Below are 15,444 nucleotides of genomic sequence, written 5' to 3' on the forward strand. Positions count from 1 at the left end.
ACTTTCCACTAGAGGCTTTGATTTCTTAAGGTCTGATGAACCCTTGCCCTTAGGGTTCGATCCCTTTAGGTCTTTATAGGAATTGTGAGCCTCAGCATACAGGTCAGCAGCCTCAGCAACTTCCTCAGCTTTAATCAGGTTACGTTCTCTGATGAATGGTCGTATCTGATGGGGAAGAGCTGTCAGGAACTGGTCAGCAACCATAAAGTCTCTAAGAGATTCATAACTGCGATCAATTCCTGAACTCTCTATCCAAAAGTCGAACAAACGAAAGAGTGTTACCTGTAACTGCTGAAAGTTTTGGCCAGGCTGTAAGGTGGCATACCTGAAATCTTTCCTGTAAGAATTAGTGGTTTTTTGATATGCTTTAAGGATTGCCTTCTTCAGTAGGTTATAATTACATATGATATCCTGCGACAAAGTTGCATAGATATTTAAGGCTGTACCAGAAAATAACAATCCTAACCTGGTAGCCCAGGTGTCAGCAGGCCATTCACAGAGGGTACCGGTATTTTCAAACCTGATAATGTATGAAGTTATGTCTTCCCCCTCTGTGAAGGGAGGTAAATTAGGTGTTGGAATATGTGTACTGACTGCACGTTGTTTCATTACTCCTTCCTCTAATTGTTGTTGTGTAAAAGTTAACTTTTTATTCTCTAATTCTAGGCGAGATTTTTCGAGCTCGCGATCCTTTTCTCTATTAACTCATGTTCTCTAGCTTTTTCCTCAACTTCTCTATCCTTTGCTCTTTCCTCAAGTTCTCTTAATTTAACCTGTTCCTCACGTATCTTAGCTTGTTCCTCATGTATTTTAGCTTGTTCCTCACGTACTCTAGCTCCTTTTTGTCTTCTCTCTATCTTTCTAACTGTCTTTCTTGGATTTCTCTCTCAATTCTCTCTCTCTCCTTTTTCTCTTCTCTTTCCCTTTCTAACTGTCTTTCTTCTCTCTCAATTCTCTCTCTTTCAAGTCTTTCCTGGATCTTAGCACTAATGAAAGATTCTAAATTTGTCCCTGTTATTCCTAACTTACTTCCAGCATTCATCCAAAACTGGTATTCCTCCATATTTGCAAGAATAACTTAAACTACCAGGGGAAAATGAAACGGGTATTAACGAAAACGGAGGGTTCAATTCCTGCTCTGCTCAAACTGTAAATAAATCAGAGGGCTCGATCCCTACTTCAATTAAACAATATGTATTAATGAAAACGAAGGGTTCTATGCCGGCTCTGAGCAAACAGTAAGTAGAATGGGGTCCCTTGACCATCCAATCTTCTCACCAACAAATCAAGAGTGTCCTACGGCAGTTCCCTGGAAAATCTCGGGTCCCTAGAGTCTAATCCTCCAAAGTGTTTCAAGCTCGAACAAAAAGGTGGCAGAATTAAATATTATATCCTGCCTGACTTGACTTACAATAAATTGAGACTAACAATCACCAAATCTTTTAAATACCTGTACTGTAGTCCTACCATAGAGAATGATTACTCATGGCTGGTGGTAACCGTCTGTGGTATGCGGCACTGAAGTTCCAATGGTAGATTCGAGATGGAGTTGAATCTTGATTCAGTCGAGTTGATCCTGGCAAGGTCGCCACTTGTGAAGGCTTACTCAGCCCTGTAACAACTGCAGACAGTATTACCAAAGCTGGCTCCTCCTCAGGAAAATTAATGTATAGAAAAAGAATAAAAACTGACAAACATAAACACTTTATTATTTAGAAAATATAAAATATAAAACACTTAAATATGAAATATTGATCCTACATTAAAGAAAATGAAAAATGAAAAATATAAATGATAACTGAATTCAAAGCTAATATATATAGGGGTCTCTGGTGTTGGTGACACTGTGTTGTTGAAATCGTAGCCGTTGCCGATGATGTGGGGGGGCGGTCGCAGGTGTTGATGGCAACCCACCGGCTCGCTCTTCACAGAATAGCCGTGAGTATTCTATGCCGATGACAGGAAAGCAGGTTCTTTACCGCTGCAATGATGAGGGGTTACGTCCTGCAATTTCATACAGGTGCACAGGTAATTAAATCCTAAAAGGGGAAGTCTCAGGACGTTAGTCCATCTCCATCAATTCTCCTCGTTGATTGGCAGGTGACCCTCACTGTCGTCCAAGCTGGAAAGATAGACAGGTTACCCACTGCTTAAGAAATCAGTCTCCATGATAAGTACAATACCTAAAAGATGTGGTGATTATTACAACAGTCAACCTAGAGCAAGACTGAAAGGACTAAGTTTATTATTGGTCAAAAGTGAAGCTTTCAACCAATAAATCCACTAGAATACAAGGCAGGCATGTACTTACAGTAGTGCTGGGAGCTGTGAGTCGAGTGATTACTGTTTGAACCGGAGCCCCACACGTCACCTTTCGGGGGGGGGAAGAAGGAGGGGAAGGGATAGCGGGAGCTTGACTTACCCTACCTTAACAAGCAGCCAGCAGTCAAACTATTACTTTAGGGGTGGGGGAAAAAAGGCGGGAATAGCGGGAGCTTGACTTACCCTACCTTAACAAGTAGCCGGCAATGAAACTATTGTTACTATATACTCCATCGCTACTCCTATCTATTGAACTTTTCCCTCACACCCTTGACCTGTACTCTTTGAAACCCAGGCGAGAAAGATACATGATAATATACACTTGGAAAATCCTAAATTGCTTAGTCATAGATCTGCATAAGAAATCACTCCCTACAAAAGCAAAAGACTCGGTAGGCAGTGCAAAATCCCCCAGTGAAGAGAAAAGGCGCCATGAGTAAGCTCAGAGGCACCGCAATAAGTGTCAGGATCTTAAAACTGTTTAACTGCCTCCTAGCATATGTAAGGGGACTACCAACAGACACCTGCCTGGCTGGCTGTCTTCAAGATGGACCCGTACACCTAAAGTCAGTTCCCGACTAGCCAGGCTATGGTTCGTACGTCGGTTTGCTTGCGACCAGCAGTAACAGCCTGGTTGATCAAGCTCTGATCCATCACGAGGTCTGAACATGGACCTGCCGCCGGGGCGTTGACCCCCGAAACACCGTCCAGGTATTAAACTGATTATTTTTATACTTATGGGGAAACACCAAACCTAAATGAGCCACTCCACCTGCTGAATGGGGGGCAACAAGAAAGGCGAGATCTCTAATTAGATCATAAGCCCTTTATCAGCATAATGACAACCAACTTCATTTCAGTGAGAGTGTAGTGGCAGCTTGATTTAACTGACAGGTATCGAAGTCATCTCATGAATTACTTGTATTGCTTTTACTGACGCACTGACGCAGTAATATTCTGTAGTTATATCTTTATCTAATATTTACTGCATTACCATGTACTGTTTTACAGCAGATATTAAGTGCTGAATAATGTATTTAGTTTAATTCTCAAAGTGATGTTATCAGTGTAACTTTTACTGTATGTTAAAAATAAGTGGAAATTAGAGCCAGATAAGATAGCAATTGACCCTTGAATGGATGTTGCTCTAACCTAATCTATGTTATCCTCTCTGTGAAAATTTTGAGACTGCACTACATGAGGTTAAACCAGCAATCAGTTCTAGGTTGACAAAATCGAGACGATGTATACAGTAGCTGACAAGTGAACACCTGATAAGCATTGATAACCCTTGACAAAGCCAATAAAGAAAGGGGGATAAAACATCTGGATAGGAGAGAACTGCATACTAACAAACATTTCAACATTCAAAATGCAAATAAGTTAGTGGAAGGCTTCAGTCAGTTTAGAAAACCGACAAGTCGAAGAATGGGACACTTGAGCTAAATTTGAGAATCTTTAATCTGGAAATGCTGTGCCAGCCAGTCAGCTCAATCAGGGCAGGATTTAGGGTAGGGGCTCGGGGTACGGGCTCCGGGCCCCCCACCAGAAGGGATCCCCCCCCAATAATGAAAAATATTATGACACTGTACTGACAACTGAATAAATCGCAAAAAAAGAAAAAGTATGCAAGAGTTTGAATTGTGGTGGGATTGTCATGTTGAGTCATCTTATCGCTGGTGTTACATAATCTGTGTTAGCGCGTCGTCAGCTGCATGAAGTGAGGATGACTCACAGCACATCATCATCCTGGGTGTGCAGGGCTCTGCACTATGAATGACTACTTGAACGTGGTCGGTATGTGAGCACCAGTGTGATAGTGAGAACCTGCTACGAACGAGCTTGAAGCATGGGCGGCTTGTGAACCTGACGGTCATGAGCATAGAATCTGAGTGAAGATAAATCATTACTTTTGAGTTACACTTGCAAATGAACCAAGAGGATGTTAAAATACTCTATAAATCCAATTTATTGTTTCATTTCTTCGTCTTAAGAGGATGGTACCCATATTGTGAGTGGCGAAAGTATTTCCAAGGAGAAACTTAAACGTCTTCTAACCATTAGAGATAGACCTTTTAATGCAAAGGGCCCCCCACCACCTAAATCCGGCACTGAGCCCAATACAAAGAAGAACGGTGGAAGGAGAAGAGTTTTGAGAGAAGATATTGTAACCACGTTTTGGATTATAAAAGAGTACAAAATAATTGATAGGTGTTGCTTTCTATCCCCATTAATTTGCAATGCAGAAGCCCATAGCAATAAGCAAAGAGCTACTGAATGGTTACTAGAAAAATTTTTCTTAACATAATAAAACATTGTAATAGAATTACCTAAAAGTTGAGGTATAGTAAATGCTACAACCACTGAAAACTTTGAATAGCTTTACAAAAAAAGTAAAGAAAAAAAAAAAAACAGAAGATGGAACATTAAGAGCTTAACAGTTTTCCTGTAACTGAAAATTGTGCATCTCACGGAGAGACAGATGATTAGCACATCCTTGTTTGTAATGTCAGGTCATATTGACATCAAAATCTCTTAATTGAGTGTCCTACTTATCAAAGAGCACACAGAGTTCACTGTTAACATATTCATCAAGGTAATGCTCTCGCTCAACCTCAGGTGTCGAATGACTTCATCGAGGTTTTCCATAAGAATTACAAAATAATTTAGTAATCTAACTAGCTGTTCATGTCTCTGAAAGGACTTCCAGGCTCCCTCCACGACTAGTTAATTAATTGTACTGATTTAATACATCAACAATGACTTTTATCCTTTACAGTTATTCTTATTATCCTCACCTCTAACTCTCTAATAATCCAAACAGTTCCATGTGCCAGCAGAGATTTGATATCTGCCCAGTATGGCTTCCACGATCATGGTGTTGAAGGTATGCCAGCCCCACCTGCGCACTTCCTTATACACGCCTTCTTCCAGCCGTATCAAGAATTAAAGTAAGGATCTCAGAATATTTTAAATGTTATACAAATAACCCACACATAGGAGAAAGAAGCTTATGACAACGTTTCCGACCGAAACGTCGTCATCTTCGATGTGCGGATTATTTGCGTATGGTTACTGTCACGGTATTGTGATTTTGTTCTTGATTTTCAACTTTAGAGAGGCTTATGCACAGAGTTTCTGCAACTATTTTAAAACCCAAGCATAGATATCGTAAACAAACCCCACCCGTGGTATGGTTTGTTTGCAATCGTATCATTACGATTTCGCGAGTCATAGATATCGTAAAGCAACTCACTGAACAATTTTTCCTAAGCACTGTTTTTCTTTATTTTTTTTTAAATTAATATATAATAAATGAACAGGGATAAAATAGAATCTGTGTCAATTAACTTTAATTGTATAAGATCCAAATATCAAATAAAAGAATACACAATGGTAGTCATTCAGGGAAAAGACTAACAACAGAAGCTTCAGTCGGGGCTCGATCAGGGAAATTCTCAGGGAAATTCTCTCATACCCTGTACTTTAATGGAGACAAAAGTAACTGCACAAAAAATAAATATTAGCTAAATATCAGTGTTGAAGATCTTAAGGGACTCGGAGGAGTCATTAACAAGTTATCAGTTTCTTAAGAAAATGTGCACCAAAACTAATTCAAGTATTTCACTAAAAGCATCACCATTGAGAGTTTAATAACAATCAAAAGAAACATTTACTAGTTAATTCAGAAGCACATTAAATATGGAGTTGTTAAAATGTTGTTGACTAATGTTATAGCAGTGAAATTTAGAAACCGCTTCGATGATGCATTCCTAATTATCGCATTATAACACTATTTCAAATTTCACTAATTTTCAATTAAAAATTACCCTTGCTATCTACAGAGCCCAAAATCAATCCAAACATTTTTTTATGAATAATATAAGCTAGCGTTAATGATTGAATTCCAATCAAATGTTGCATCTTCAATTATTGCTAAGAAATTTCACTCGAATTTTAAGGGAAAACTTCATTTAAAAAAAGAGCATTAAAAGTTTATAAATAATCAAGTTTTAAAAATGTCCGAAAATTGGCATATTTGAACCTACGCAGCGTATAACCAAAAACTATCATCAGCTAAAATAGATTGAAGCCGTCCAGAAGAGGAATAATAAGTTATTTCACAAACAAAATCTCATTTAACTTAAAAAACTTATATCGGCACCTACAATCACTTACAATAACAATCCAATCCCTGTTCAGAGTAGCATAAATAAGTGTTGAAAGTTGAAGACTCTCACAAGTTTTCTCAAACGAATTAATATCTGTAATGATCAGTGATGGTTCGTCCATAGCAGCAGTCCCCCCAGATACTCACTGCCAGACGTATGACTTCATCAAACTTGCGCTAAAATAATTTGTAACTGACAAATATATTGCAGAAAAAATCTGTTGCATGTTGTTTTCAAAGTATTTATAAGTGATTTATGTATTTTTTTTTGTTGAAACGAGATAAAATATTATTAAAAATAGAAGTCTGATGCGGTACGATAGTATAGGTATTACTGGCGTTACATGTCGCAGTGAGGAGCTGCATTCGATGCAGCACACACCTAGTTGCAATCAGTCTGTTTACGTTGAGAGTATGCGCGTTGTAACGTGTGGCTGGTATTGGTGTTGCTGGCCGTTTAAATTCTTTACAACAGTATTAAATTTAATTATTATTTGATAAACGATGGCAGTGAAAACTAGAGTAAACTCAGTTAAATATTTACAAAGTATTAACTTTTCGCAGTTGATTTTAAGTGAAAAAGTAAAGATAAAAGAAAAAGGGCGACATACGCCAGTTTTATCCATTTACCAAAAAAGTAGAAGTAGGAGGAAAGAATTTATGCGCCAGTTTAGCGTCAGTGTTCACCAGAAAACATAAGAACATAAGAACATAAGAAAGGAGGAACACTGCAGCAGGCCTGTTGGCCCATACTAGGCAGGTCCTTTACAGTTCATCCCACTAACAAACATTTGACCAACCCAATTTTCAATGCCACCCAAGAAACAAGCTCCGATGTGCAAGTCCCTCTCAAATCCAACCCCTCCCACTCATGTACTTATCCAACCTAGATTTGAAACTACCCAAAGTCCCAGCCTCAATAACCCAACTAGGTAGACTGTTCCACTCATCAACTACCCTATTTCCAAACCAATACTTTCCTATGTCCTTTCTAAATCTAAACTTATCTAATTTAAATCCATTACTGCGTGTTCTCTCTTGGAGAGATATCCTCAAGACCTTGTTAATATCCCAAAGTGAATGTGAATGGCTTTGTGGCTGTGGCGAATAGAAAGCTTTATTCTGCTTTCCATGCTTTCTATTAGGTGGAAACTCTTCATGGACAAAAAGTGGCTTGACTGACTTGAGGCATTTACTACAAAAGGTATGAAACATGAGCAGTTAACCAAGCATATAAATAACGTTATTGATTTCTCAATGATGGGTAAAGTGAACACTGCAGCTCAAATTGATTCAGCATACATGATTTCGATAACGAAACACAATTTTAAATAGCTGTAAATTCATAAGTTACATAAGAACATAAGAACATAAGAAAGGAGGAACACTGCAGCAGGCCTGTTGGCCCATACTAGGCAGGTCCTTTACAATTCATCCCACTAACAAAACATTTGCCCAACCCAATTTTCAATGCCACCCAAGAAACAACAATGCCACCCAGGACTGTGACGACCTCTGCGGGTACATATATGTGAACGCTTATCATTATTAAATTTAGTTTAATTCTAAAAATTATTACTTTAATAATTTTGATTATGCTGTTCTATGAGGCTTGAAGTCACGTAGTCCCCCCTATCTATTTTTTGACGAGCTGCCATTGGTAATGATCCTTTTACTCATGTGCAAGTTAATTGTTCTACCATATTGTATTACTACTACTACAACTTACATCACTACTACTACTACTACTACTACTACTACCACCACTATATATACCCTGTGACCATGTATTGTTTGTAACGGCTTGACAAAGCTCCTGGAGAGCGAAACGTTGCCACAATAAAATGTCACATTAGTTGCACTTGTGACCTTTTACTTTACATACCAGAAGGCACCTGAATATGAAAATAGTTCCAAATATTTAGTTTACCACTGATGCAGATTTGAAGTCTATCGAATAAATTATTTCAAGCAATAAATAAACTCGTTTAAAGAAGAAATGAACGCCATCATGTTTAATGGCTCGCTTAAAAACACAATTAATGCCCGATTTTCAAAATTCCTCAATTTTCATTTTTTATGACATTTTTCAAATTCTTTCCAATCCTATAAGAGGTTAAAAATAAACTCCAAATTTATTAACTGTGCTAAGAAACTGGGAACTTTGTTTCCACACAAAATGAACCTGTTATATGCGATAATATGCTTAATATGTATCTCAGCGGTTAAAACGCCGTTTAAAAAGTTTAACTGGCAAATCGGGATCAACGGACTTGAATGACAGTCTTAACCCATCTCTAACCAGGATACACTAGTGCTGAAAGTTTGAAGACTATCATATGAGGCTTACTCTCCCACTTAAAGGTACTATCTACGGAAACACCGAGTATTTAACGAAGACTTTGAGAACATTAGTTCTTGTACATAGCAGATGGTCTTCCAACATATCTCCAGTGTTGTTAGGTTGTGCTCAAATAACACATAACCTAGCACAGCCTCTTACATGTTCAGGAACCTTACGGGTGCGTCGCGAGCAGCATCGATTTTTTTTTTTTTTTAGATTTTTGCCTCCAAAGTGGCTAGTTTATTGTGCACCCCATATCCATCCTGTGGACGGTAGCACAAGAGCATATGGATACACAAAAGCTTAGGAACTAGGCACAAAAAGGGTTAACAGGTATACATATGGGTTTTTATTTATCTACATATCTACAGTTCACTTATCTGTTACATGCAAATTTAGGAAATTTGCTTAGTATATCTGGTATCTTAGTTTCATTAATAAGATATCTTGACATGTCACGTAGGTTATTATACTGTCTGTCTCTGCATTCCTCAATAAGTGGACAATTAAACACTGTTCCAGACAGTGACCATATGCCTGATCACATAATTTGCATTTAGTTTGATCATCATCTGTGTCTCCCAAACTGCCAGAAGTACTTGTAACCAAGCCTACGCCTGGCCACTACAACATCAGTCAGTCTGTTCACATTGCAAGTTGCTCCATAAACGTACTTATCTACGTTCATGTTATAGTGGGTTATAGATCTACTAAGGCTTCTAACTGCATTCCTATAACAATCATTTTCATTATTTACTTCTCCTCTATTATTATTCCTAATGCTAGACACAGTTATACCAAAGTTATATTCTACATTCTCTTTCTGGGTACTCTTCTTGGCTAACATATCAACTTTATCATGAAGAAGTAATCCAATGTGTGATGGGATCCATAGCAATTGTACATTAATTCCTTTGTCCCTGATTTTTGAGTATCTACACCTGGCTTCTCCAATGAGCATGTTGTTGGAGTCATTATTGACATGGTCATTAAATTACACTGGTCAACAAACAAAATACTTCCGAGACCAGAGTAGCAATTTCCACCTAATTTTAGGTCACTGATAATGAATATCATGGTTAAAATTGTTTATTAGCCATACTTTTCAATATATACCTACGTGTCACAACAGATTCCTAAGGCTTGCGGCAGTGTATTTCTTACCACACTCAGAGTCTCACTGCCCTTCATTATTGTTCCAGCAGTCATAGAAGGTAGTTGTGATGTCCAAGTTTATATTTTGAGATGAAAGGTAGGTGATTATCTTAGCAAAACACTTTTTAAACTATTAATATTCACTGAGAAAGCTATTGATATGCATGTGAGGCATATAATTTTATTTTCCAAGTGATTGATATGAATACTTCTGCTTAATTATCATGCTCTGCATTATAATGACAAATTAATGACAAAAATTTCTGTTCATCTTCTAATTGTTTATTCTTTTCTTCTTCCTGCTGCCTCGTACTTGTGTGATTAGTGCAGACAGACAACTTCTGCTACATTTGTGGTGAGGTGACATTTGCATCACAGAAGCGCTGTATAACTGCTGTGGTTAGAAAGGCACATCACCTATATTTTGGATGCAAGATTGATGACTAGAATAAGAACTGGGCTCCACACATGTGCTGCAACACTTGTGCTACTAACATTCGTCAATGATTGAACAGGAAGAGGAAAGGAATGCCTTTTGCTGTGCCAATAACATGACGGGATCCAACAGACCATACCAACAATTGTTATTTATGCATGGTACCTCCAGTACAAAAGGGCTTGCTAAAGAAAAAATAAAGGGGTCCATTGAATATCCAAACATTCCATCAGCTATTCGCCCAGTTCCAAATGGAGAAGGTCTACCTGTTCTTGATGCACCAACTTCGGCATCTTTCGAGTCAAATGAAGAAAGTGGTGAGGAGGATGAAGAGAAGGATGACAGTCCTGGATTACAGAGGGACCGAAACTTCGATGAAGCAAACTCCTCTAGGAAACATCTCATAACAAAAGGGGAACTCCATGACCTTGTCAGGGGTCTGCAACTCCCCAAAAATAAGGCAGAACTGCGAGGCTCTCGTCTTCAACAGTGGAATCTCCCAGCAGCTGATGTGAAGATTTCAAAATTTCGTGACCGTCAGCAGTAGTTCAACGATTTCTTCGTAATTTATAACGTCACAAAACATACTCAACTCCTGCCAATTTGGAGTCAGGAAAAATAAAAGCACTAATGATGCAATTATAAAAATGTTAGACCTGCTTTACACAGCATTGGAAAATAAGGAATATCCGCTAGGAATTTTTGACCTAAGAAAAGCGTTTGATACAGTAGACTACGGTATCCTACTCCACAAACCTGACCACTATGGTATAAGAGGCCATGCGCTTGCATATTTTAAATCCTACCTTTCTAATAGGTATCAGTATGTCACCATTAAAGACACAGCCTCATCAATACGGCCACTTGATACTGGAGTTCCGCAGGGAAGTGTCCTTGGACCCCTGCTCTTCCTCATTTACATCAGTGATCTTCCAAACATATCCCAACACCTGAAACCCATTCTCTTTGCTGACGACACGACTTATGTCATCTCCCACCCTAATCTTGCCACCCTCAACGCCATTGTTAACGAGGAGCTGCTCAAAATATCGACTTGGATGACAGCCAATAAACTTACACTAAACACTGGCAAAACCTACTATATTATGTTTGGTAGCAGAGCAGGTGTTGCGCAACTTAACATTAAGATCGACAACACTCTAATTGCCAGACATAATGAGGGCAAATTCCTTGGCCTATACCTCGACAACAACCTAAATTTCAGCACCCATATCCAACACATAACAAAAAAAGTATCCAAAACGGTGGGGATCCTCTCCAAGATACGATACTACGTACCGCAAACTGCCCTTCTCACACTATACCATTCACTTATATATCCATACCTCACCTATTCTATCTGTGTTTGGGGTTCAACTGCACCAACACACCTAAAGCCAATAATAACCCAACAAAAAGCCGCAGTAAGAATAATCACTAAATCCCATCCCTGGCAACATACCCCCCCCCCCACTCTTCATAGATCTAAAATTACTCCCTGTTCAGAACATCCACACTTACTACTGTGCAATCTATATCTACAGGACCTTAAATTCCAATGTTAACCTTGACATAAAACGCTTTCTTGATAGTTGTGACAGGATCCACAGTCATAACACCAGACACAAACATCTCTGTGACATTGGCCGTGTTCGACTAAACCTTCACAAAAATTCAATGTATTTCAAAGGACCTAAAATCTGGAACACCCTACCTGAAAACTCTAAAACTGCAGACACATTCATCACTTTCAAAACTACAGTTAGAAAACATCTTATCTCCCTGATCCACCCCGACAACTAACTACATGATAACCACCTGGTGGTTCAAAATTACACTCACCCACTGACTATAAACCCAGAAATGCTAATCTTAATCTTAAAATAGTAAATCCTAACTAGTCACAAGTTTGCTATGATACTCAAATATAGACACCTTGTATTGTGCCAAAACAAAAGCATTCACATTGCTAAACTCACAAATTATGATGTAGTCACTTAGCCTTAATACTATAATCTGTAAGGATTTAATGTTAAGAATTAATCTAAGTCTGCTCAAAATGCCTAGCCATGCTAGGTGTCCTAGTGGCCCCCTCTGTAATTAGTATTTTATAACATGTATACCACAAAATACCCAAAACCTGTAAACCCCACATTGTAACCATTATAGAGAATAAACTTGAATTGAATTGAATTGAATAATGGAGGCAGTTCATAGATTCATCAAAAACGAGTCTGAAAGGTGTGTTGCTGCATAACGGCAATAGTAAACCATCAGTTCCTGTGGGCTATGCACCCCATATGAAAGAAACTTATGAGAATATAAAGCATATGTTGCAATGCATGCAATATGATGAACATCAATGGCAGCTCTGTGGTGACTTCGAGGTTGTTGCTCTTGCGATGGGCTTGCGGGAAGGATACACCAAGTACTGCTGCTTTGTGTGTGAATGGGATAGCCGTGCAAGAGGTTCCCACTACATCAGGAGAGACTGGCCACCTCGTCAATCATTGGAGCCTGGGATGAAAAATGTTCAAAATCCACTTCTCATTGAACCAAACAAAATTTTGCTAACACCACAACACATAAAACTGGGGCTCATAAAGAGCTTCGTAAATGCTGTGGACAAATCCGGTCAGGGATTCAAGATTTAACATCAAAATTCCCCTTACTGAGTGATGCTAAGGGAGGGGAATTTTCAATGGTCCTCAGATTCGGGAGTTTCTTAAAGATGGAGAATTTGAATAAGACGTTCATGGGGAGGAGAAAGCTGCGAGGGAAGCATTCAAGTTAGTGGCGTAGGGATTTCTCGGAAACAGAAGGGAAAGCTATTATGAAGAATTGGTGGAAAACCTCATCAATGCTTACAAGAACATGGGATGTAACAAGGCACATAAAATCCACTTTTTGGACTCTCATTTAGACTTTTCCAGTGAACTGTGGGACAGTTAGTGACGAACATGGTGAAAGGTTTCGCCAAGATATTTCAACTATGGACAAATGATACCAGAGCAAAGGGAACAAGAATGCTTGCAGATTATTTCTGGACATTGGCAAGATATGATTCTTTAACCCTATAGGGAACAAGAATGCTTGCAGATTATTGCTGGACATTGGCAAGATATGATTCTTTAACCCTATATAAGCGTCATGCAATAAGCCAGAGATGAGGTACGGATTAGAGTTTAGAACATACTGATACATATTGTGCGTTATAGTGAAATGTTGACGAGTGTAATCTATTACATATTTTCTCAAATTATGTTACACATGATAAATAACTTAATACAGACGCCCAAAGAATAAAAATTGACATATTCTGAGAAATGTTCAAAGGATGAACGCTAGAGCAGTGTATGCAAAAAATAATTTTACACTCTCTGTGATCAACAAACATTGGAGAAAACGTGTATTTCACTCGGGGTAACTGTAAATACTGCTGTCGTATTCAAAGAGACTAAAATAGCGCGATTCTCTCTCTATTAACACACTGGCCGATTCCCACCAAGGCAGGGTGGCCATAAAAAGAAAATTTTTCATCATCATTCACTCCATCACTGTCTTGCCAGAAGGGTGCTTTACACTACAGTTATAAAACTGCAAAATTGACACGCATCCTTCAGAGTGCAGGCGCTGTACTTCCCATCTCCAGGACTCAAGTCCGGCCTGCCAATTTCCCTGAATCCCTTCATAAATGTTACTTTGCTCACACTCCAACAGCACGTCAAGTATTAAAAACCATTTGTCTCCATTCACTCCTATCAAATGCGCTCACGCATGCTTGCTGGAAGTCCAAGCCCCTCACACACAAAACCTCCTTTACCCCCTCCCTTCAACCCTTCCTAGGCCGACCCTACCACTCCTTCCCTCCACTACAGATTTATACACTCTCGAAGTCATTTTTTGTAACTTTCTCTCTACATGTCCGAACCACCTTAACCCCTCCTCAGCCCTCTAGATAATAGTTTTGGCAATCCCACACCTTCTCCTAATTTCGAAACTACGAATTCTCTGCATAATATTCACACCACACATTGCCCTCAGACATGACATCTCCACACTGCCTCCAGCCTCCTCTTCGTTGCAACATTCATCACCCATGCTTCACACCCACACAAGAGTGTTGGTACAACTATACTCTCATACATTCCCTTCTTTGCTTCCACGGACAAAGACTCCGAAGTGCACCACTCACTATTTTCCCCTCATCAATTCTATGATTCACCGAATCCTTCATAGACCCATGTGCTGACACGACCACTCCTAAATATCTGATTACATTCACATCCTCCATACTCTCTTCCTCCAATCTTTCGCCACCTAATCTTTTTGTTATCCTCAGCACCTTACTCTTTCCTATATTCACTTTTAAATACTTCTTTTACATACCCTACTAAATTCATCCACCAACCTCTGCAATTTCTCTTCAGAATTTCCCAAATCACAGTGTCATCAGCAAAGAGCAACTGAGACAACTCCCACTTTGTGTTTGATTCATTATCTTTTAACTCCACACATTTTTCCAAGACCCTCGCATTCATTTCTATTACAACCCCATCTATAAATATATTGAATAACCGTGGTGACATCACACATCCTTGTCTAAGGCCTACTTTTACTGGGAAATAATCTCCCTCTCTCCTACATACCCTAACCCGAGGCTCACTATCCTCATAACAACTCTTCACTGCTTTCAGTAACTTACCTCCTACAGCATACACCTGCAACATCTGCTACATGCCCCCCTATTCACCCTATCATATGTCTTTAGCCTTATCTAAATACTGTTCACCTATATGTTTCACTGTAAACACTTGGTCAACACACCCCCTACCTTTCCTAAAGCCTCCATGTTAATTTGCTATCCTACGCTCCGTCATCCTCTTAATTCTTTCAATAATAACTCTACCATACACTTTAGCAGGTATACTCAACACACTTATTCCCCTATAATTTTTGCACTCTCTTTTATCACCTTTGCCTTTATACAAAGGAACTATACAAGTTCTCTGCCAA

At 39.0% G+C, this 15,444-nt stretch overlaps 1 protein-coding gene across 2 annotated transcripts in view; it reads left to right on the top strand.

The window, feature by feature from the left end:
* Positions 1 to 15,444, top strand: part of LOC128703332 (sphingomyelin phosphodiesterase) — a 127,006-nt gene that overhangs the window by 14,511 nt on the left and 97,051 nt on the right. Inside the window, exon 2 of one of the 2 annotated variants that reach the window (XM_053797959.2) lies at positions 5,147 to 5,273. The exons of the other annotated variant lie outside the window; for it this stretch is intronic. Within the exon in view, the coding sequence (XP_053653934.2) occupies positions 5,147 to 5,273 (127 nt within the window). The remainder of the gene's footprint in view (positions 1 to 5,146; positions 5,274 to 15,444) is intronic. 2 annotated transcript variants of the gene reach the window in all.

The sequence above is a fragment of the Cherax quadricarinatus genome, chromosome 15 (genome assembly GCF_038502225.1).
Source record: "Cherax quadricarinatus isolate ZL_2023a chromosome 15, ASM3850222v1, whole genome shotgun sequence".
Lineage (NCBI taxonomy): Eukaryota > Metazoa > Arthropoda > Malacostraca > Decapoda > Parastacidae > Cherax > Cherax quadricarinatus.